The 22,404-nt window shown below is 36.3% G+C and overlaps 1 protein-coding gene across 8 annotated transcripts in view; it reads right to left on the bottom strand.

Annotated features, from left to right (window-relative positions):
• The window catches only part of EYA1 (EYA transcriptional coactivator and phosphatase 1), a 335,219-nt gene that overhangs the window by 38,587 nt on the left and 274,228 nt on the right, over window positions 1-22,404 (bottom strand). For 7 of the 8 annotated variants that reach the window (XM_025393819.1, XM_025393828.1, XM_025393822.1 and 4 more), the window contains one exon: window positions 9,317-9,406. The exons of the other annotated variant lie outside the window; for it this stretch is intronic. In XM_025393819.1, coding sequence (XP_025249604.1) covers window positions 9,317-9,406 — 90 coding nt within the window. The remainder of the gene's footprint in view (window positions 1-9,316; window positions 9,407-22,404) is intronic. 8 annotated transcript variants of the gene reach the window in all.

The following is a 22,404-nucleotide window of genomic DNA, read 5'->3' on the forward strand; positions in this document are numbered from 1 at the left end:
CATCCCTTAGTCAGTACTGCTTGATTTGCTTCATAGCACTTACCTCTGCCTGAAAGTATTTTATTTACATACTGTTTATTTTGTACTTCTCTTCCACAGTACTAATTCCGTAAGGAGAATGTCCTTAATAAAGTCATTGCTGTATCCCCAGTATTTAGAACTGTGCCTAGGTACTTAATAGTTATTCAATAAATAGGTATTGAATATTGAATGACGGAAAGAAATGACAAAGTATAAAGAGACTACTGGATGCTATAGCATCTCGGTTCTGAAACATCACAGAGATACGGCATTTATAGCACCATCACCCAGAAATAACCACTGGCAACTTGTAAATATGACCTTTAATATGTCATAGACATTAAATCCGGATTACATACTATCATTCATTTTGTAGACTGATCACTTTTAAACTTGAAATTATATCGCAGTGGCTTTTAAAAAATGTATTCCCTTCCAGTTTTTCTTTAATATGCCATACATGTTGAATACAAATTTTACACTTTTTATTTTATTGTAATTTATTTTTTTGAAATCGTCTCTGTCACTCAGGCTGAAGCGCAGTGGCACAATCTTGGCTCACTGCAACCTCCACCTTCTGGGTTTGATTCTCCAGCCTCAGCCTCCCGAGTACCTGGGATTATAGGTGCACGCCACCATGCCCAGCTAATTTTTGTATTTTTAGTAGAGATGGGGTTTCACTGTGTTGGCCAGACTGGTTTCAAACTCCTGATCTCAAGTGATCTGCCTGCCCAAGCCTCCCTAAGTGCTGAGATAAAGGCATGAGCCACAGCACCTGGCCGAATTTTACACTTTTTAAATATGCCATACATGCTGAAGAGGTATGACATGTTGAATAGGCTCGACTGTATCTTAGAGCTAATTTTTAAAACTTGAAATCGACCATGAATACCTTCCCTATATACAATAAACTGTCTTAAAACAATTTTTATAAGGATGTATTGTAATTTATTTCATTTTTAATCTGTTACTGGATATTTAAAATATTTCTCTATTGTAGTGGTAAAAAACACCATGGGTGGTGGGTATATTGTGGGGTTGAGTGGATTTCTGGAAAGTGTCAGACCTGAGCTAGAAACTGCCACTCTAGTTGTGTGACCTTAGACAAGTTTTGTTTGACCTATCCTAAGCTTCACCTGGCTTCTCCATAAAATTAAGACATTAATAGTGTTAGTATAGTAGAAATATCATGCTATTAAATGGAATAATGTATGTAAAAGATATAGGGCAAGTGTTTGACAAATGCTTATTGCTATTATCTTAATTATCTGTCTGTAATTCTATTTTCTTAGAAATGATGCTAAAAGTGGAATTTTGAGTAAAAGGATCAGCACATCAGAGTTCTGAATACATATCATGAAACTGCTTTTCTGAAAACTTGTATCCATTTATATCCTTAACAGCAATGTACACAAGTTTTCATCTTACTGCATTGTAGAACATATTATTTATTTTAAACCTTTGCCAATTTGATGCTCAAGAGGCTGTCTGACTTGACATTTCTTTTCTTTTTTTTTGAGATGGAGTTTCACCCTGTCACTGTCTGTCTGGAGTGCAGTGGCATGATCTCGGCTCACTGCAACCTCTGCCTCCCGGGTTCAAGGGATTCTCCTGCCTCAGCCTCCCAAGTAGCTGGGGATTACAGGTGCACGCCACCATGCCCAACTAATTTTTGTATTTTTAGTAGAGAAGGGGTCTCACCATGATGGCCAGGCTGGTCTCTTAACTCCTGACCTCGTGATCTGCCCTGATTGATTACTACAAGTGAAATCCAACATTTTTCATCTGTAGCTTGATAATTTGAATGCCTTTCTCTTGTGAACTATCTGTTGGTGGTTTTTGCTCATTTCTTCTGTTGAGCTATTTCTTTATGTATTTCTGAATGAATTGCAATAATCTTAGTTCTTTGATTCATTATGTTTTGCTCAGTTTTGTCTTTAATATTATCTGTAGCTTTTAAAAATAGTATTTGTTTGTCTCTGACTACCGAAGAAATAAGTATATGCTTTACAGAATTTGGGACATACAGAAAAGTATAAATAAATAAAAAATAAACCCCCAAATTCCACAAACAATCAATGCTATACTTCTAGAATTTATATTTCCATAAGACAGTCAACATATATTTCTATTATTTATTCCATATATATTTACTGGATCCTGTTATGGGCCAGGTCCTGTGCTAGAGAAACTAGTAGTGAATATATTATACATAGGGCATACATTTTATAATAGAATTGTGAGCCAACAATATGTGTATATATTCCTCAAATATTAGTTTTTTAAAATTAACTTTTTATTAAACAAATATTACAGCTCAATGAATTTCTATAAACTAAATGCATGAGTATAACTAACAGCCAGATGAAGAAACAAAACATGATGAATTTCCTAAGTTAGAAATGTTTATTGCCTTTATCTCTGATTAGTAAAAAGTCCTAGATGTATAATTGGTACAAATGGTATTAACCTTTTACAGGATCTCAATAACTTATTTCCAAATGGCCATCCAAAGATTTTGATTGATTGACTGATTGATTTTGAGACGGAGTCTCGCCTTGTCTACCCAAGCTGGAGTGCAGTGGCACGATCTCGGCTCACTGCAAGCTCCGGCTCCCGGGTTCACGTCATTCTCCTGCCTCAGCTTCCCGAGTGGCTGGGACTACAAGAGCCCGCCACCACGCCCGGCCAATTTTGTTTTGTATTTTTAGTAGAGACGGGGGTTTCACTCTGTTAGCCAGGATGGTCTCGATCTCCTGACCTCGTGATCCGCCCACCTTGGCCTCCCAAAGTGCTGGGATTACAGGCGTGAGCCACCATGCCCAGCCAGAATTTCATTTAATCTTTTGATTTACCTACATATTCTTCCTATGTTTCATTCTTTCATCTTTTAACTGTTTACCTATTTTAGCATATAAGCTGAATAATCTATTACTTCACTATTAATTTGCTTGGTTTTATTTAAAAACAAAATTTTTCTTTAAGTTGGGTCTGTGCCTGAGCTATTTATTTCTTCTCCCATACTTAGTCCAATGTCAACATTAGGCCGCTTAATTCTTCACACTATTGTAGAATTATAAAACGTTTTAATAATTGGTTGAGTCAGACATTCATTTCCCATGTTTTGTCAAAAATTGCTAGGTATTTTTGCCTACTTATCCTTTCAAATAGAACTTAGAACAATTTTTTCATATTACAAAAATGAGAAAGAACATCTCATTTATTCAAATCTTCCTTTATATCTCTCAGTAAGATGTCACAGCTTTATTCATATATTCCTCAAAAATACTTCTTATAAGGTTTCTTCCTAAATTTCCTTTTATGATATTTTTTGTTTTTGTGTTTTAGTAACTACCGCTATTTTATAACTAAAACTTCAAATCACTTTGATTTTTGAATTCTGTATTTTTTTTCATTTTTCTGAAGCCTATTGTCAATTCTAAGAATATTCTAGTTGATTTTCTTCAGTCTTCTACATATCAAATTATCTACAAAAATAATTTGAATCTCTTTCATTAAGCAAAGCTTGTGTCTTATTGTACTGTCCAAAATTCCTAGAATACTGCTGAATAATAGTAATGACAGAGGGCATTCTTGTTTTTACTCATAATGACAATTTGGTTCCATTACTTTACTGCTAAGTACAATGTTTGCTATCAGTAGAATATAAAGTATTCACAGTATACATTTATTTACAGTATATTATCTTCTACTGTGTTAAATAGCTACACTTTAAGACAATGCTCTGATGAACATCAGAATTAAGGAAGTCTTTAAATATACTTTTATATTTCTATTTTTAACTTCAGATAAAATAAAAATCTTGTAAGAAATGATAAAGAAATAAGAAGAGCAACAAAAATTATTCATTAGTAATAATAAAATACGGGCATTGTTTCTTTTTGGCCATCAGTTACAATGCAGCTAAACTCAATACACATTTATTATGACTAATAATCATTTGTTGCTTAAAAAACTTATTTTGTCCTCCCCACCCTAAACTGAGGGTTTTGATGTTACTCTTGTCAACTAAGGAAATGGACAAGGTCAAGCAACCTACCTGAAAACACAGGAAGGCAAAGTCAACTCTATTATCTTCTATGAAGAAGGAAACAAAAATTGGTATTCTAGTCTAAGACAACACATAACAATTCGGTCTAAAGCATATCCATTTAATGGCCAACATATATAAGGCAACATTCTGAGTGTTACAAGTGGTGTTTACCAGGATTTAAAAAATGTAGTCCTTTATGTTTGCTGAACTTATCAGGAGAAAATCACCAAGTACGCCAGTCTATGTACAGGGCTGAAAATGACAAGTGGCATTCCATATGTGTGTACACATATATAGGGACACTTAGGTTTGGACTGTAATTATCCATATGCTCATACCCTTTCATATGGCTACTCTTGGCTTGTGGAGGGGTTTGGAAGCAGCAAAGACCTACAGCATCTTCCTTGCAAGCACCTGTGAGATCCTTTGGCAGCAGAGACCCAGAGCTCTAGCATCCACACAAAAGCTGACCATAGGGCATCAGAGTTTCTTCTTTATTTATAAAGGACTTCCTAAGTGAGTTATGTTTTCCCAACTTGAGAAATCGACTTCTGAATTGGTTTAAATATTCCACACTTTTTGGAAGCACAAACAGTATGTCAGTACCAAGTGCTTTACTTAAAATCGAAGTTTCATAAACATTGGCATAACTGATATTTTACAGTAAGAATTTTTTTCCTAGCTAAAATAAACTTATAAATAAGACATATTTAAATAATTTATAGATGATAACCTAAGTTTTAAAGTAAGAAAATATTATTGCAACTTTAAAGACTGAATTAAACCAAGGGATAATCTCTTTGCTTTACAAGAAACACCATTGTAGATTTCTCCTTTTACATGATGCTGTTACCTAAAGACCATCCACAAGCTCCTCTCCTTGGCCCCTGACTCATCAAACTCATACTCTAGTGGGACCAGAACTTTCTGCCCCAGGTCTTTTTTTTTTTTTTTCCAATAGAAAGCATGAAAACAAGGAGCTACAAATATAGGTGTTCAAATATCAGACCTAGGCTAGGAGTCTACATATTGAAGGGCCCAGAAAGAACAGGAATATTCATGTTGTAAATCTTGACACAAAGAATGCCCTGGTCTGCTCCAACTGAACAATGCACTGAAAGAGTAGAGAGGGTGGTTTAGAACAGCTGTGCTACTAACTGGGTGAGCATGGTATGTGCAATAGCTTCATGTGCCACCATCTCACAGACAAGAGAGGAGGGTTCCCACTCTTCCCAATCCTCACTCTTCAAGGGTAACGGGTGACCTGAGACCAGTGATCTGGTTCCTGCTGACTCTTAAAGGCCGCTATGTCAACACCGGTTAGGATGACAACCATTAAGCCAGTGAAATCATATTCCTTAACCCCAGACAGAAAAAGAAAATTCAACATGAACTTAAAGCATTATTTTTATTTAGACTTGTATCCATCTTCATAAAATATTTTCTTCTAACTGTGGAAAAATCCAGCAGGAGAACTGACCAGCAGCAGGTTAAACTGAAATATTATCATGTGCTGAAGGCCTTTCCTCACTCTGTTTGAAGGTTGCCTTTCAATAAAAAGCTAACAGAAAGAACTCTTTCTCCAACCAGTCAGAAAGAGTCATACTTTACTAAAGAAGCTGGAAAAACCTCCAGTTCCATACTGTCATTCATAAAAAATGACTTCCATATAGGCATCATCATATTGCACATGGAGAGTTTTTTTGTAAAATGATATGCAGGACGTTAGTCAGACTTAGAAATAGGAAAGCCAGACGTACACTACGGAACTAAAGTCGAAACGCTTCTCTGGGGGGGAAAATATTATTTCCTAAGATAATTATGTCTCCTTGTCACTCAAGTTCCTTCATATGTCAAACATTTTTTATGGTACAGAAAACATTTTTTTCTCCATTTTTTTCCTGGAGTGTCAACAGAATATAAATTGATTTTTTTAAATTAAAAAAGTCACTAAGTGAGACGACAAACAAGACTTATGAAACTAAAACGGATTAACTTAGTTCTTAGAGTTCCATTAAGATATTTCTAAAGTACTTCAAAAATTATACCTTAAATCTTCTAAATCATATCCTAATAACCATTTTAAGCAAGCACATTGATTGATAATATGACAAGTATTACTGAAAGCCCCTCACACAGGGGGTGTATTTCATTAGTCAGAATGTCTTATTAAGCCAAGGAGTGAACTAACCAAATTATACCAAGAGATAGCTGGCAAAAGTTAAGATGTAGAAGAAAATAAGACCAAAAGTCAACAATTAGAGTTCAGGCATCATACTTCAAGCTAACCAAGAGACTATTAAGCTCCTTGAAATTACTTTTGTTATAGACCTTGAAAAGCTAAAAACATGTAACTTAAATATATTAAAATATTCATGTCCCCACCACTATCCATTGCTGGTTGGAGTGTGAAATCAGGCATTACCACATCACTTCTCCCTGATGAGATAATTCTGGTGTTCTTAGGAGCATTATGCCACTACACTTTTTTTCTGCCAGAAAATAATTTTACTTTTTATTTTGAAGAAAACATATTTGCAATAACCAGTCCCAGGTTTGTTGAATTTCAAAAATATAAAATAAAAGATTGGCCTGGGAGTGGTGGCTCATGCCTGTAATCCCAGTGCTTTGGGTGGCCGAGGCAGGTGGGTCATCTGAGGTCAGGAGTTTGAGACCAGCCTGGCCAACATGAGAAAACCCCGTTTCTATTAAAAGTACAAAAATTAGCCAGGCATGGTGGCATGTATCTGTAATCCCAGCTACTTGGGATGCTGAGGCTGAATTGCTTGAACCTGGGAGGCACAGGCTGCAGTGAGCTGGGATGGCGCCACTGCACTCCAACCTGGAAGACAGAGCAAGACCCTGTCTCAAAAATAAAATAAAATAAAAGATTGAAATGAGTAAAAAACCAATTTATTTTTTAAAATATTGTGCAAATCTAGGGCAAATAAACAATTTCCAAAGACAGAGTAAGTGAATCTTTCATTTATACTTCTGTTAAAATCCTAACGTAAAATCAACTTTTGTAAGACTACAAGCTTAAACATTTTTCCATGATTGTTTTATATATTTGGTTGAATTACACCTTCATTCTCTTTTCTATTTTACCTCTAGTAAGGAATAGTCCTCATGCCAAAAATAGAATCTGATATTTCAGTAACTTCATAGACTGCTGGTTTTTCTTTTTCTTTTGAAATTTAGGTTTACAGAAAAAATGCATCTCCTATACCCTAAAAACCTAGAGCTTTTAATATATTTGTTTGAGTAGTATTTCAGTCTCTATAAAATCAGTGTAAATAATATCAATAAAGAAAAATCTGGTTATACTACATTGAAACTGAGTTTGGAAGTTTTTTGGTCTATATTATAACAAGCTATGACTGCCTAACATCTCACTTTTCACCACCTAATATTGGCACTGTATAACCAAGTCTTGGCACTGTTTTTTTTTGTTTTTTCCTTTGAGACAGAGTTTCACTCTTGTTGCCCAGGCTGGAGTGCAATGGCGTGATCTTGGCTCACCACAACCTCTGCCTCCCGGGTTCAAATGATTCTCCTGCCTCAGCCTCCCGAGTAGCAGGGATTACAGGCATGCACCACCACATCCAGCTAATTTTATATTTTTAATAGACATGGGGGTGTCTCCATGTTGGTCAGGGTGGTCTCGAACTCCCAATCTCAGGGGATCCAATCACCTCGGCCTCACAAAGCGCTGGGATTATAGGCATGAGCCACCGCGCCCAGCCAAGTTTTGGCATTTTTAAGAAGGTACAGAGTTTTAAAACAATAGGAAATTACTGCAAATTTCTTCTTGATGTTTGCTATTAACACCTATTAACATCAATAAACGTAACAAGGTTGTACCTAGGACAAAAATATCAGTCTACTCTATCTTTAGAAACAAATAGAAAAGTAGGAAAGGCATTTTTTAACATACTAGTAAAATGTGGAATTTTTTGTGGGGCTGTCTCATAAAGTGAAATACAATTATCAATCAGAAACAGCTTTTGAAAATAAGTATGATAATTATGCATTTCTAAAGGCGATTCTAAACTTGTCACTCAATGGGAATATTTCTACCTTAAAAAAGCAGTAATGTCTTACATGTAATTTCTTCTTGAGTAAAACACTTTAAATTGCAAAAAAATTTTGTATTTTACCCTTAAGTGTAAAATAAATTTTTCACTAAGGAATAGAAAAAATAAAGCATATTTAATAACTTTATTGCACTGGAAGTTGCCAATTCGTCTTTGAGTAGTTTCATTGCAGATGAAAAGAAATCAAAATACAGGACAGATGTTGAACAAACCGCATTTAAGTTCTGTCACACACTGGCATTTTTCAAGTGATTTTGGCTCATCTATTAAATAAGGTGCATTTTGCTTGATTTTGAAAAGGGAAACATCAGGAAATATTTAAAGGCCAATTGCTGCCAATTAACTTTGATCAGTAAAAGTTCTATTTGAATCTTTCAGATTCTTCTCCTGTCTGAAATAACATACATTTATAAATCTAACAAAACAACTACTTGATGATTAATGCCTGTTGGCAGCCCTACCACAAGCTTGCTTAACAGCGGGATTTAAATAAACAACTGTCTCTATTAAGAAGAGAACGAAATGTAGTTATAGTCATGTTTTCTCATAATGGAGATATGAAAAACAATATTCTCTATTCTTAAGAATGCTGCTCACCAAGACCATTGTGTTTGTCAGTGCCCGTAACAGTTTAGCTAGCCATCTTATAAGAGTCTGCCCTGAAATCATAATGGACCAATAAAATTAACAGCAGTGTGACACAAGCAATCCTGGCAACCCAAACAGCAAGGGCCAGACTAAAACATTTTCCTACCAATTGGATCAGCCAGAAAGTAAAGCATCAGACCTAATACAATAAGAGTTTGACATAACATATGCGAGTGTTATGAATTCTGTTGGACATATCTTAGTGGTGATTATGTAACTGAGAAATACGTAGCTTCTGATAATCAACAAAGTTTAAGATTCTTGATATCAAATTTTAATCTTTACTACTGGTCATGTAGGATCTAACTCTGAAAATCAACAGCCAAAGTAAAGCAAAACAGAAATCCCATGAAGGCAAAACACATTGCCATATAACCAACAAACCTCTGTCTCACTATTCCAATTATATATTTAAAAAATAATATCCCATCATTATTTTAAAACCAATCACCTATTTTCAGACATGCAAAAATATGTATTAAAAATTTGAACTTACTTCTAAGTCATTAAAAAATAAATGTGTGTCTGCCAAGTTGAAAATCATTTCTTCCATTCGCAGTCCAAGGGAAACTGAAGTGGGTGGATCCTAAGAGAAGAATATGACAGGTCAAGAACATGTATACTTCAGGTTACATGAAATAGAGTGTCTCATTAAGAGGAAGCAGGCACTGGGGGAGAGGCTGAAAGCAAGAGACACAGAGAGAGACTTGGGCAATAGCTGCTTATTTTAGTGTGCATGACTTATTCTGTGGGCAAACTTCAGGGACTTATTTTACAAAAAGAGCCCCCAAATGTTGTTGGTGCTTTATATACCAAAGAAAAACTCATTTACCTTTTAAAAATATAAAATCTAGGGTTACTTAGACATACAAAATAAAGGAAATTCAACTTTATATGTCTATTTCAGGAGCAAAAAGTTCTGTGAATCAAGAAACCACTGCTTATGTTATGCCACCATCCATTAAGAGCATCTAAGTGCCCTGTCACAAATATCAGAAAATAGATACACTATAGCAAGCTTGCCCAACCTGCAGCCTGCATGTGGCCCAGTATGGCTTTGAATGCAGCCCAACACAAATTCATAAACTTTTCTTAAAACACTATGTTTTAAGTGACGATTTTTTCTTTTCTTTTCAGCTCATCAGCTATCATTAGTGTTAGTGTATTTTATGTGTTGCCTCAAACAATTCTTCTTCTTCCAGTGTGGCTTCCAGGGAAGCCAAAAGATTGGACAGCCCTGCACTATAGGTTAATTTCAGAAGGATAATAGATAGTAATTTTACTCCAGATAACTGTGTCATTATTTGTATTTATTCAACCTGTCAATTTTAAGTTATACTCAAAGCAGGAAGTGATGGCCACTCTGACCCCACGAGGCACTGTCCAGCTCAGGGAGCTGATCTTAAGATTCACATGACACTGTCCGGGTATCAAACAGCCCGTGCCATACTCAGAGGGCAGTGTTACATTCCACAGCGCACAGTGGCTTCTATCTAAAACTTCAAGTGTTGGACACTAGCAGCGAGTAGTCAGCCTCTCCCTACAAGCCAGATCCTGATGGTATCTACTGGCATTGAGATGAACTTGGGGGATATGCAGGTATTTGGAGTTTTTATCCTGTATTTACTGTCTATCAAATCCAAGAAGCAACATGATTCATGGCTGAAGATCCTGTATACTAAGTGATGAAAGATAACATTTCCAGGAAGTATACAAGGCTATAAAATGAGATTTTGAAGGGTTTATTGGCATTCTATTAATAATACCAACTTTCGTATGTATGCCATTTTTAATTTTTCCAAAGAACAATAATTTATGATATACTATTTTATTGTCACAGCAAACCTTTGGAATAAGTATGGAATCTCCTTGCATCATCATGTAACCAGGGGGATTGTAAGTAGAGAAACTGCCTTCAGGCAAGCCCCACTGGGCAGATGTGCCAGTGTCATGACATGTGTGTCATGTGCCTTTGAGTCTTAGACTCAAGAACATACAATCCAAAGAAAAGACTCTTATGATTCAATACTGCCCAATGTCAACTTTGTACACTATCTACCTTGTTTTCTGAACACACTGACTTCATTTCCAATATTGAGACATGCCTGTGTGTTACCCCTACTCTTTAACATCTGTCATGCCTATAAGTTTGGGAAGTGGCAAGAAGTGGTGGGAGAGGAGGCCTAGACTCCTGCCTTTGCTTTCCCACTTAGGTGTCATCCTCTCATCGAGCCTGGTTTGTTCACCTAATAAATCCAAGAGCAAGATGGCAAACACAATATTCTCACATAGACTAATAAAAAACATCTAGTCTTTCACTTGTCGGAATTGTACATGTTTGTACACCTAGGAGAGAGCAGGAGCTGGAAAGGGTGGGGGATGGGAGTGGAGCCTCACTGGGCACCTGCCAGGGGCCTATCTGCTGTAGCCTGGAGGTCAACCCAACCCAATCTGGCTATTCCTCCAGCACCGCCCACCCCTAGCACTGTCCACATCCCTCCAGCACCTCCCACACTCCTCCAGCACTTCCCACCCTCTTGGCACCGCCCATACCCTTCTAGCACCTGCCACATCCCTCCAGTACTTTCCACGCTCTTGGCACTGCCCACATCCCTTCAGCACCTCACATCTCTCCGGTACTTCCCACTGTCTTGGTACCACCTGCATCCCTCCAGCGCCTCCCACATCCCTCCAGCACCTCCCACATTCCTCCAGCACCTCCCACCCTCTTGGCACAGCCCACATCCCTTTAGCACCTCTCACCCCCTTAGCACTACTCACACCCATCCAGCACTATCCACATCCCTAGAGTACCTCCCATTCCCTTAAGCACTGCCCCCACCTCTCCAGCATGGCCCAAGTTCTACCTTCCAGCAGCCCTAGAGGAGGAACAGAGTACGTGAAACATGGCAGGATGGTGTAATTCACTCACCTCAGTTCCTCTCCTGCCTGTGCCTTTTCTGCCAGCTGACTGACAGTGGAAGGGAGACAAAGGACACAGTATTGCCAAACTTCAGGGGTTAGATCGGCAAAGGGGAAAAGCAAACACCCCAGGGCTGATAAGAAGGCAGAGAGGAAATAAAGACGCAGAGGCTGAGTGTCCAAGAGTTCTGCTGGGAGGGACAAAGGAAAACGATTCCCTCAAATTTTGTGTGTGATGATTCATACTCCTTAGCGTTCTTAAATTGTCCCTTTTTAATACACCTGAAATCTATGAAATTTCATAGGTTTTAGAAGAATTGAATACAGTTTACAAATTACTGTAAAGAAAAACTTAACTCATTTGCTCTTGGATTTATGAGAAATTGTTCACTCACAAGGAGTTTAAGTATCAGTAGGCATGCTGGGAAAAGCAAATACTCAAATAGACCCTACAGCGGAATTAACCTGTAGGGGAAGCTCAAACAGATGTGTCTAAAACAAAACACCTGACTAAGGTGTTTATTCCCTCTAGCTCAGGCCAATAAAAATACCCTGACTTGTCTCATAACCATGTCAATGAATCTTTTTATGTGGCAAGGATGGAGTCTGACCACATTTATTTAATTGCCAATTCTAAAATATATGTGCCATAGTATTGTTACTTTTGAAAAAGTATTCTTTCTCCTTGATATGGTTGCTTATTTATATGACCATTGAAAGAATTACTCTATTGTTCGTTAATATATAGCATACTTTAACTTTTCTTCATAAATTACAGTAATGACTTGCTAGTCGGAATACTAATAAATTTTAAAGGCTTGTTCAGTCTAGTGGTAAAATACAACACAGATGTTGGTCTCATTTACCTCTTAATGTTATTCTCTTTTGTTATTAGCTGTCATTTCTCAACAGTTTTTATACCTGCCACTCCAAGAATTGTTTTGAAACATTTACTACACCAAGAGAACAGTCTGGCAGCTAAGTGGAATAAGATAATTTTAGAATAGGAACGGGGTTCTAGTTGAGAGCTGTGTTTTTCAGACATCTTTGAACCACAATGCACAGTATAAAACAAAATTAACATTGGGATCTAAGAATCTCTCTTATGTGCACGCACACACAGCTGAAATATGTTTGCCAAAGCAAGATATTGTTCACTGTGTGGATATACTGTGACACTGTCCATTTCACAGCCCTGTCCCAATCTACAGTTGGAAAGGCAGACCTCTAGAAAACACCTACTCTTTGACTTTAGAAACAGGCGCACTGAGTTCCTAGAGGGTTGTGATTTGTGCGTGATGATCCAGCAAGCAGAGTGCAAAGCCATCTCAGCCTAAGTGTTTTACCCAAGAGGAAACTAGCAGAAGGACAGATAGATAATTCTGCTCATGGAATTGCTTACATATTCTAGCAACTGGAGTTCTCACATCGAGGTTAGATTTTATTTTCCTATTATAATAGCTAATATGTTAACACTGTTAAAATTTCTAAACACATCTCATACAAGTACAAGTCAAATGTGAAAAAAGCTAACGCTGAACAGTTAATAAATAACTCGTGGCTTGATGGCTTATTTTGGCATATTAAGAACAAGGAAAAAAACACGTTCTTAAACCAAAACTGAGATGTTAAAATCCCCAGGTCTTTGGTTTAATCTATTTTTATAATACATAATTTTCTTGCAATAACAAATTCCAGAGCTGCAGTTCTTAAAGGGCTTCTTCCAAAGCACCATTTTTTGTTATATCACTTTCAAAAAATTATTTAGAGCTTAGCCTCCACTTCAAAGTAACATCTCATTTTAAGTCAATCTCATTGCCAAATGTTCTCATTCTTTTCAAAGCATGGCCCTTCTGTGGCATGTGCCACTGCTGTTTACTCTCTTCTTGACATTTCTCCTCTATGACAGCAATCTTTTATGGGCATTTTCCTAGAATCTATGTATACATCATCTGCTTGTTAAATGTCTGTATCAGTCCATTCATGCTGCTAATAAAGACATACCCAAGATTGGGTCATTTATAAAGAAAGGAGGTTTAAGTAACTCACAGTTCAGCATGGCTGGGGAGGCCTCAGGAAACCTACAATCATGGCAGAAGGGGAAGCAAACACATCCTTCTTTAAATGGTGGCAGCAAGGAGAAGTGCAGAGTAAATGCAGGGAAAAGCCCCTTACAACACCATTAGATCTTGTGAGAACTCACTGTCATGAGAACAGCATGGAGGTAATCATCCCCATGATTCAATTATCTCCCACTGGGTCCCTCCCATGACACATGGGAATTATGGGAGCTACAATTCAAAATTAGATTTGGGTGGGGACACAGCCAAACCATATCAATGACGTTGGTTCCTAGAACTTTATTCTTATCCTTCCATCTCTCATTCTATTCAGATCACCTTGTGGACTCAAGCACACTGATGGCTTCAACCACCACCCACTCCTCTCTGTCAGATCTTAGATCTCAACTGGAGGCTCATATATCAATTACTTATTGGTCATTTCTACTTAGATGTCCCATAAAGCACCTGAAACTCAATGTGTGGCAAGTTGGATTCATCACACTTCCTCTGGAAACCTACTGTATTCATTCTTTAGTGGAATGGCATACCAACCCAGACCTTGGCATTTTCCTAGTCACCTCTTTTTAGCTCCACATTGAATCAATTTCAACATCCTGTTATTGGACCCGGAATTCCAGCCTCCCTTATTGTCATTGCCATTGTTCTTTGCTTTCTTGTTTTTTTTTTTTTTTTTTTTTTTTTCTCCCTTAGCTTGTGTCTTTTGTGGATATTTGGTATGGTCTCCTTCACTGGGGTCTATTTCTAGGTTGTTGCTACCCTCATTCCAGCCTCTCATCTCTTTCAAAAAATATCCAAATGCTTTAATGAGTGCAAAAGACCTGTACATGTCTAACTTTTGCTTATATATACAAGGTGGGCTGTTTCTGATTTTTCAAACTGTTGTCTTGATCATGAAATCCTTTCCTCAAAACACAACTAGGCAGAGGCCTAAACTGGGGCAAAGGATCTGTCCACACAGGTTCATAGACCGTGGTCTCAGATGAGCCTGTACACTCACATCTCCATCCCTGCTGGCAGTGCTCCCCGCCGGGCGTCTTTCCCAGTTCTGCAGCTCCACCTCCCTGATTCTTGTTGGCTGGGCTCCCCGGTTGCTGGTACCACAGCTCTATGTGTTCTTGTCTCGGCAGACCAGAGGTTTATCCCTGTATCTTCCTCCTTCCGTTTTTTAGATTCAGAGTTATGATTTTCTTTCTTTTTAGTTTTAGTATGAAACTCTTATTTGCAGAATCAAAAAGAGGGTATCAATCCTCTGAAAAAACATAATGGGAGGCTTTGTTTCTATTTCGCGTAGAATGTTTTGTTCAATTAGATTTTTCTCTCTTTACAGCCTTTAAACAACATTTTAAGCTTTAGGCTATGACTCCTTGGTTTTTCCTATCCCTATATACTTATCTCTATATCCTTGGTACCCAATACAATGCATGTCATAAAAGGTTTCCCAAAATTTGGTGGAGGAATAAATGAATGAAAAGCAATAAATAGAGAATATTTCAAATAATTCCAGTGAAGAAAAGAAGAAAATACTAAATTTTACCTTTCATTAGCTGTTAGTGTTGTCAGTGAAAAAAAAAATTCCTAATTATCTAGCCTAGGGAAAAAAAAAAGGGCACTTGAATCTGAAAATCTCATTCCATCTACATAATACAGTATTAAACATTAAACATGTTCACTAGTAAATGCTATTTACCTGATTATGGAAGAGCCCATTCTTAGAATAGCTGCATAGGTAGCCTTACTTTTCTATTTAACAAAGTGGATAATATTAGCATAAGGTCAGCATAACATTTATTTTGTAAACTCAGTAGTGGTATGTATTATATCATTTTGTAAAATACTTTCTTATGTGCCCTGAAATTTATTTCTCTGGTAAAAATTGAATAGTACAGTGAAGAGGCTCAAAAGAAAAAAATACACTTAACTGTTTGATCAATTTTCTTGTTTAATGAAGAAATTGTACATTTACTATAGTTCTTATGTACAGGAAATTCTTCTAGTGGAAACCTTAAGTTGTTCTTCACCCAAATGAAACTCAATACACAACATCTAACTTCACGCCCACACACAGGAATGAAATCTAACCCTGTTCCTAAATTATTTGGATATGATATTAAGTTGCAAATGTCTAGTTAAAGTCACTAAAGTGAAGTGAAGGAACTTGTTGTCATCCTAGGCTACCCATGGCTGTTTTCAGTACATCAAAGGCAAATTATGCCTACTAATTCAAAGTAACATTATGTAGAAAAAGTAAATTATGATGTAATTGGCTGAGTGTCTGTAGAACCAGGAATAAAACAATTGTTTTGCCTTCATCCTCTGTCAAGTAGTCTTTAATTATTCTATTGCCTCAAGGTCTCTTTCTCTTTTTTTCTACAACACAGAACTGCTCATGGAGACTAAAATTTTCATCATATACCCAAATCACCAGCATCAACCCTGGTCCACTGTTGTTCCTTGAACTGTTTATTGATTTTTTTTAATCCTCATCACAGCTATCACACTCGATCTTGATTAAAATGTTAAAAAGGAAAAAATTCTGGACAAAAGCAGTGCACAGAAATACTGAAATGCCATTAAATACACAGTCTCTAGAGAGATTAATCTCTGTCAACTTTGAATTCAAATGCTGAAAATCTGTAATTGGGTTTGAAGTAAATAAAAGAAAGGGGTATAGAAATGCATATGGGTACTAGATCATCAGAGGACTAGGATATTTCCTCTTGGGGCCCTGCTTTGTTTCATCAATGAGCTAGGGCATGTGATAAACTTCAAGTATCATTAAAAATGCACTTTTTAGTAGGCACAATACATATAGTACTTCAGAGTTTTGAATTTACCAAGATTCTCACACACACCAGATGAAGGCATTGTTGCTTCTGCAAGGCTAAGTCATTTGCTTCCAACAATGCCTTCATCTGTGTATGTGAGAATCAGTAAATTCAAATTTCTGAAGTGCTGTATGTATTGTGCCTACTAAAAAGTAAAGGTATTCCTTTACAACAATGCAAAACGGACTAATATACTCAATCTCTGCAGCACTAGTTAAAGGAATCATACATTCAAACTAGACTTTCACCATACTTACTACTCAAGGCACTTTCAATAGAATGTTCATACGATTCCTCATACCAATTATTTTTGAGGTGATCATATTTTTAAGAGCTCAGTCATCAGTAAAGCTAATTTGGGTGGAAGTTAAACTAGACAATACAACATGACCACTCCCAGAAGGGGCTGCCACTGGTTCTTCCAAAAGATGTCAACCAAGCTTCATAGTACAGAGCTGGTTCTTATCATTGGGAAAGATGACCCAACTCTGGTAAGGTGTACTATACTCTGAAGGTCTAGGAACTAAGGGGAAAGTAGAATCATTCAGATGGGATCTGAGCAATGCACTGGTTCAACTGACACCTAGAAATGTTCTTCAAAAAAATCAGTTACTTGCATAGCCATGTCATGTGATTGCTTTAAGTTAGTCACATATACCTTTCTGCTTATACCATTTAATCATTAAATGGTGACAATTTGTGAACAGGTACTTAAGCTTAGTTCAAATCCAATCAATTAACAAATGACTGGGGGGAATAGGTCTTGGCAACATCTTGACCCTGACCAAGTTTATCAACAAATGTATGCCAGTAATACATGGTTATAAACAGGAATTCTTGACGTAGAGTGCAAATTTAATATGCCTTCAATGTAAAGTCCCTGAAATTTTTCAGTGATCATAAAACGATCCAATACTCTAGCATTTCAGGAATCACATAATATTTTAGAAAGTTTTTGTCTGTGATCGAGTCGAAGGATAAATTTGTGAAAGCACTTTAAGAATATCAAATTAACATAAAATATTAGCTACCATAATAATAAAGAGAAGTAGAGTCTTCCAGTATCAGTTCTGGAGTATCTGTATCAAGCATCTGGTATTCTGTTTGCTCAGGGTAAAGTGCATGTGATTTGGACTGTGCCCACTCCAGGAAGAAGATAAAGAGTTTAAAATTTGGGGGGATTATTTAAAAAATAAAAAGGATCCTTCTCCCACAAACAGACACTTTGGTTGTATCATCAAACTGATTATAGGACAAAGGTAGTCTATTCCTTGGCTCTCTGATGTGAGTATAGCATTATTTCTTTAAATAGTTGATTACATCCCAGTCAAAATTAGCATGTTAGAATGTATATAAATCTCTAATAAATATTTATTCTTACACTGAGACAAAGAAACTACCTGTAGAGCAAATGTCTAAGGCGAGACTTAAGCCTCAAGTAGGATAGCTGGAATCTGCCTTTAAAGTTAGCCACCAAGCATACCTATAGACTAATCATGTTAGTTCACTGATCTTATCAGTTAGTTCTCTGACTTGAAACTAGGCTGGTAGATTGAACTTCACCACACTATTGAAAAGATAACAAAGGAATGTGGTACCTGCCATGTGACTCAGCATGAGTCACTCAGGACACCTATTGTCCACTAAAGGTAACCAAGAAGCCTTAATCAAAAATATGCAATAGTATTTTAGAGCTATTCAAGAAGAGGAGATACTTGAAAAAATATCAAAATTCAGCAAGTGGTTTAGTTTCATCTCAAAACTTCGCCTCAGCAAAAATAGCCCTGAGCTAATTATCTGCAACAGGAACTGTCAGTCTTTTTTTTCTGTCAGCAAGTCTACATATATTTGATTCAGCTCAATTAAGGATCTATGGTTTATAAAACTTCCAAACTCTTGAATTTTCTTCTTCTTAGTCAACCTCCTTAGAGCTAAGATGAAAGAATGTACAGCATAAGTAAAAATATTCTGTAATGGCCTGCTGAAGGAGCTTCTCCAATTGGAATACTGAAGTTTTAAAAACAACAACTAGACGCTCAAGAAGGATATATCTCATCTATAAAGTCTTTACCGAAAAAAAAAAAAAAAAAAAGGAAACTGAATCTAACTAAGCAAGCTCCTATAGATCTAGCTATCAGATTGTAGGAAATACAGAGGACAAAGAAACACGTTAAATAATACAATAGGGCTGCTGTTAAGAAAACCCAGACTCCCAGGAACTCTATAGGACAGACAATCTGGTTACTTCAACAGAAATACACAAGGTTTAAAAAAAGGGATTGAGTGAGAATCTATAGATTAAAGACACTTAGGAGACATATAATAAACTGTAAAGTAAATAAACAAAACTACTGGAGAAAAACACTTTATGAACTAGAAAGAAAAGGAAACTACCCAATAAAATAAAGCTCATATATGAAAAGCCCACAATCAACATCATACTCAATGGTAAATGTCTGAAAGTCTTTCCTCTAAGATCAGGAACAAGACGACAAGCCTGCTTTTTGCCACTTCTATGTAACAAAACATAGAAGTTCTAGCCAGAAGTATTAGGCAAGAATAACAAATAAAAGGCGTCAAAGTTGTAAAAGAAGAAGTAAAATGATATCTGTTTACAATGACATAATTTTGTATGTAGAAAGCCCCAAAGACCAACCACACACACACATACACAGTCCATTAGAACTAATGAATACATTCAGCATAGTTGCAGGATGAAAAAACAACACACAAAAATCAGTTGTGTTTCTATACACCAGCAACGACTAAGCCAGGAAAGAAATTAAGAAAATGATTCCATTTACAATAGCAGAAATGAAAGGAATCAAATACTTAGGAATAAACTAAGGAGGGAAAACACTTGTACACTGAAAATTTTTTTAAAATTATTGCTAAAAACATTAAAGAAGATACAAATAAATGGAAAGACATCCCATGTTCATGGATGAAAGATGTAGTGTTAAGATGTCAATACTATCCAAAGTGATTTACAGATCTAATGCCATCCCTATCATAATCCCCAATAGTATTTTTTTTTTTGCAGAAACAGAAAATTCCATTTTGAAATTTATATGAAATCTCAAGGGACCTTGAAGATCCAAAACAATTTTTAAAAATAACAAACTTGGAAGTGTTACACTTGCCAATTTCAAAACTTATTACAAAGACACAGTAATCAAAACAATGTGGTTCTGGCAAAAATACAGATGTACGGACCAATGGAATACAGAGAGACCAGAAATAAACCCTCATATGTATGATCAGATGATTTTCAATAAGGGTGCCAAGACCATTCAATGAGGAAATGATAGTCTTTTCAACAAACGATGCTGGGGAAACTGGATATCCACATGCAAAAATTCAAGGTAAATCCTTACCTTACACCATATGCAAAAATTAACTCAAAATAGATCAAAAATCTAAATGAAAGACCTAAAATATAAAATTTTATGGGAAAAGCTTCATGACATTGGATTTCTCAATTGGACTGACACCAAAAGCAAAGGCAATAACCAAAAAAAAAATTCAAAACATCAAAATGAAAAATTTATATAATCAAAGGAAACAACAGTGAAAAGGCAGCCTACAGAATGGGAGAAAATAATTGAAAATCATATATTTAATAAGGGGTCAATATCCAGAATATGTAAAGACTTGCTATGACTCGATAATAAAAAAAAATCCTGATTTAAAAAACGGGAAAAGGATCATCTCTAAAGAAGTTATACAAATGGTCAAAAAGCACATGAAATATGCTCATCATCATTATACATGACGGAAATGTGAACCCAAACCACTCTGAGTTATTATCTCACAGCCATTAGAATGGCTACTATCAGAAAACAAAAAACAGAAAATAATAAATGTTGATGAGGATGTGGAGAAATTGGAATCCCTGTGCACAGCTGGTGGGAACATAAAATGCTATAGTGCTAAGATAAACAGTACAGCAGTTCTCAAAAAATTAAGTATGTAATTACTATATGATCCTGCAATTCCCCTTCTGGTAATATACCCCCAAAATACTAAAAGCAGGGAAGACATTTTGCATACTCATATTCATAGCAGCATTATTTAAAACAGTCATAGGTGGAAGCAACTGAAATGTCCATTGATAGATATATAAATAAAATGTGGCATATACATACAATGGAATATTATTTAATCTTAAAAAGGGAGGAAATTCTTACTTGTTATAACATGGATGAACCTTGAGGACCTTGTGCTGAGTGAAATCAGCCAGTCACAAAAAGTAAAGTACTATATGATTCCACTTATATGAGGGTACCTCCAATACACAGAGACAGAAAGAAGAATAGATGTTGCCAGGAATTGGGGGGAGGGGAGAATGGGGAGTTGTTTAATGAGTTTAGACTTTCAATTTTGAGAGATAAAAAACTTTTGGAGATTGGTTTCACAACAACGTGAATGTACTTAAAACTACTGAACTGTATACTTAAAATGGTTAAGAAGGTAAAGTTTTTTATGTGTATATCACAATTAAAAATAAAAATTGGCCAGGCATGGTGGCTCACGCCTATAATTCCAATACTTTGGGAGGCCGAGGTGGGTGGATCACCTGAGGTCAGGAGTTCGAGACCAGCCTGACCAACGTGGTGAAACTCCATCTCTACTAAAAATACAAAATTAGCTGGGCGTGGTGGCGCATGCCTCTAATCCCAGCTACGTGGGAGGCTGAGGCAGGAGAATTGCCTGAACCTGGGAGACGGAGGTTGCAATGAGCTGAGATCACACCATTGCACTCCAGCCTGGGCAACAAGAGCTAAACTCCATCTCAAAAAAATAAAATAAAATAAAATAAACAATAATTTAAAATATAACTGTTGGTTAAACATTTAATGATATTACAAAATTATTTTTAATTTCACTACATGGCTAAGGTGCTGAATACCATTTATTATTTCTATTCTAAACAATTCTTTTAGTGATTTCCTAAACACATACTCAACTCTATACAAATTAAATAATGTGATATCTGGGATTTGTTTTGAAAAATCATTCTTGGAAAGAACCAGGAAACAGAGGGATATGATAAAGATACAGATAAAACAAGATTGGCTAGGACTTAATATTTGTTAAAGCTGGAGAGGTTACCTTGGGTTTCGTTATACGTACTATTCTATCTACTTTTCTATGTTTGCAAATTTCTATAATGAAAAGTTAAAAAAAATATATAAAAATATTCACTAATACAAGATTGGCTGTTTTTGGTAGTGAAACTATGGATTAAAAATATTTATCCTGAAAATTTAAAACACATGCAAGCCATACTTTTAAAATGCCAAAAACATTTTAAAGGCCATAATGCAAAAGCCTGCCAAAGTTCCTCAGCATATCACCTTTTATTGAAAAGAAGGTGCGAGGGCCTACTTGGGTAATCTGTACCCAGATATAAGTGAGTATTTGGAATACACACAAGAATGTATGTCAGATGATGCTTGGCCTCTATCCACTCTATTCATTTTTACCATATGGGATGTTCTTTTCTAGGAACCCAGAGGAACTCCTCCATTTTTGAAACCACAAGATCATCTCATACATTTAGGAATAGCGGTGTTGAATTGCAATGTTGATCAGCTGCAAAGGAGAAATCCCAGTGTAATTTAAGAAGAGCAGTAACCCTAGAAACATTTCATTTAAGGCCCCTGGCATTTATTTTTTGGTTGTATGGCTCCTGTGGATCCTGATTTTTTTATTCTTCTGATTCACAATGCTAGTGTTACCATCTGACA

The sequence above is a fragment of the Theropithecus gelada genome, chromosome 8 (assembly GCF_003255815.1).
Source record: "Theropithecus gelada isolate Dixy chromosome 8, Tgel_1.0, whole genome shotgun sequence".
NCBI classification, from domain to species: Eukaryota; Metazoa; Chordata; class Mammalia; order Primates; family Cercopithecidae; genus Theropithecus; species Theropithecus gelada.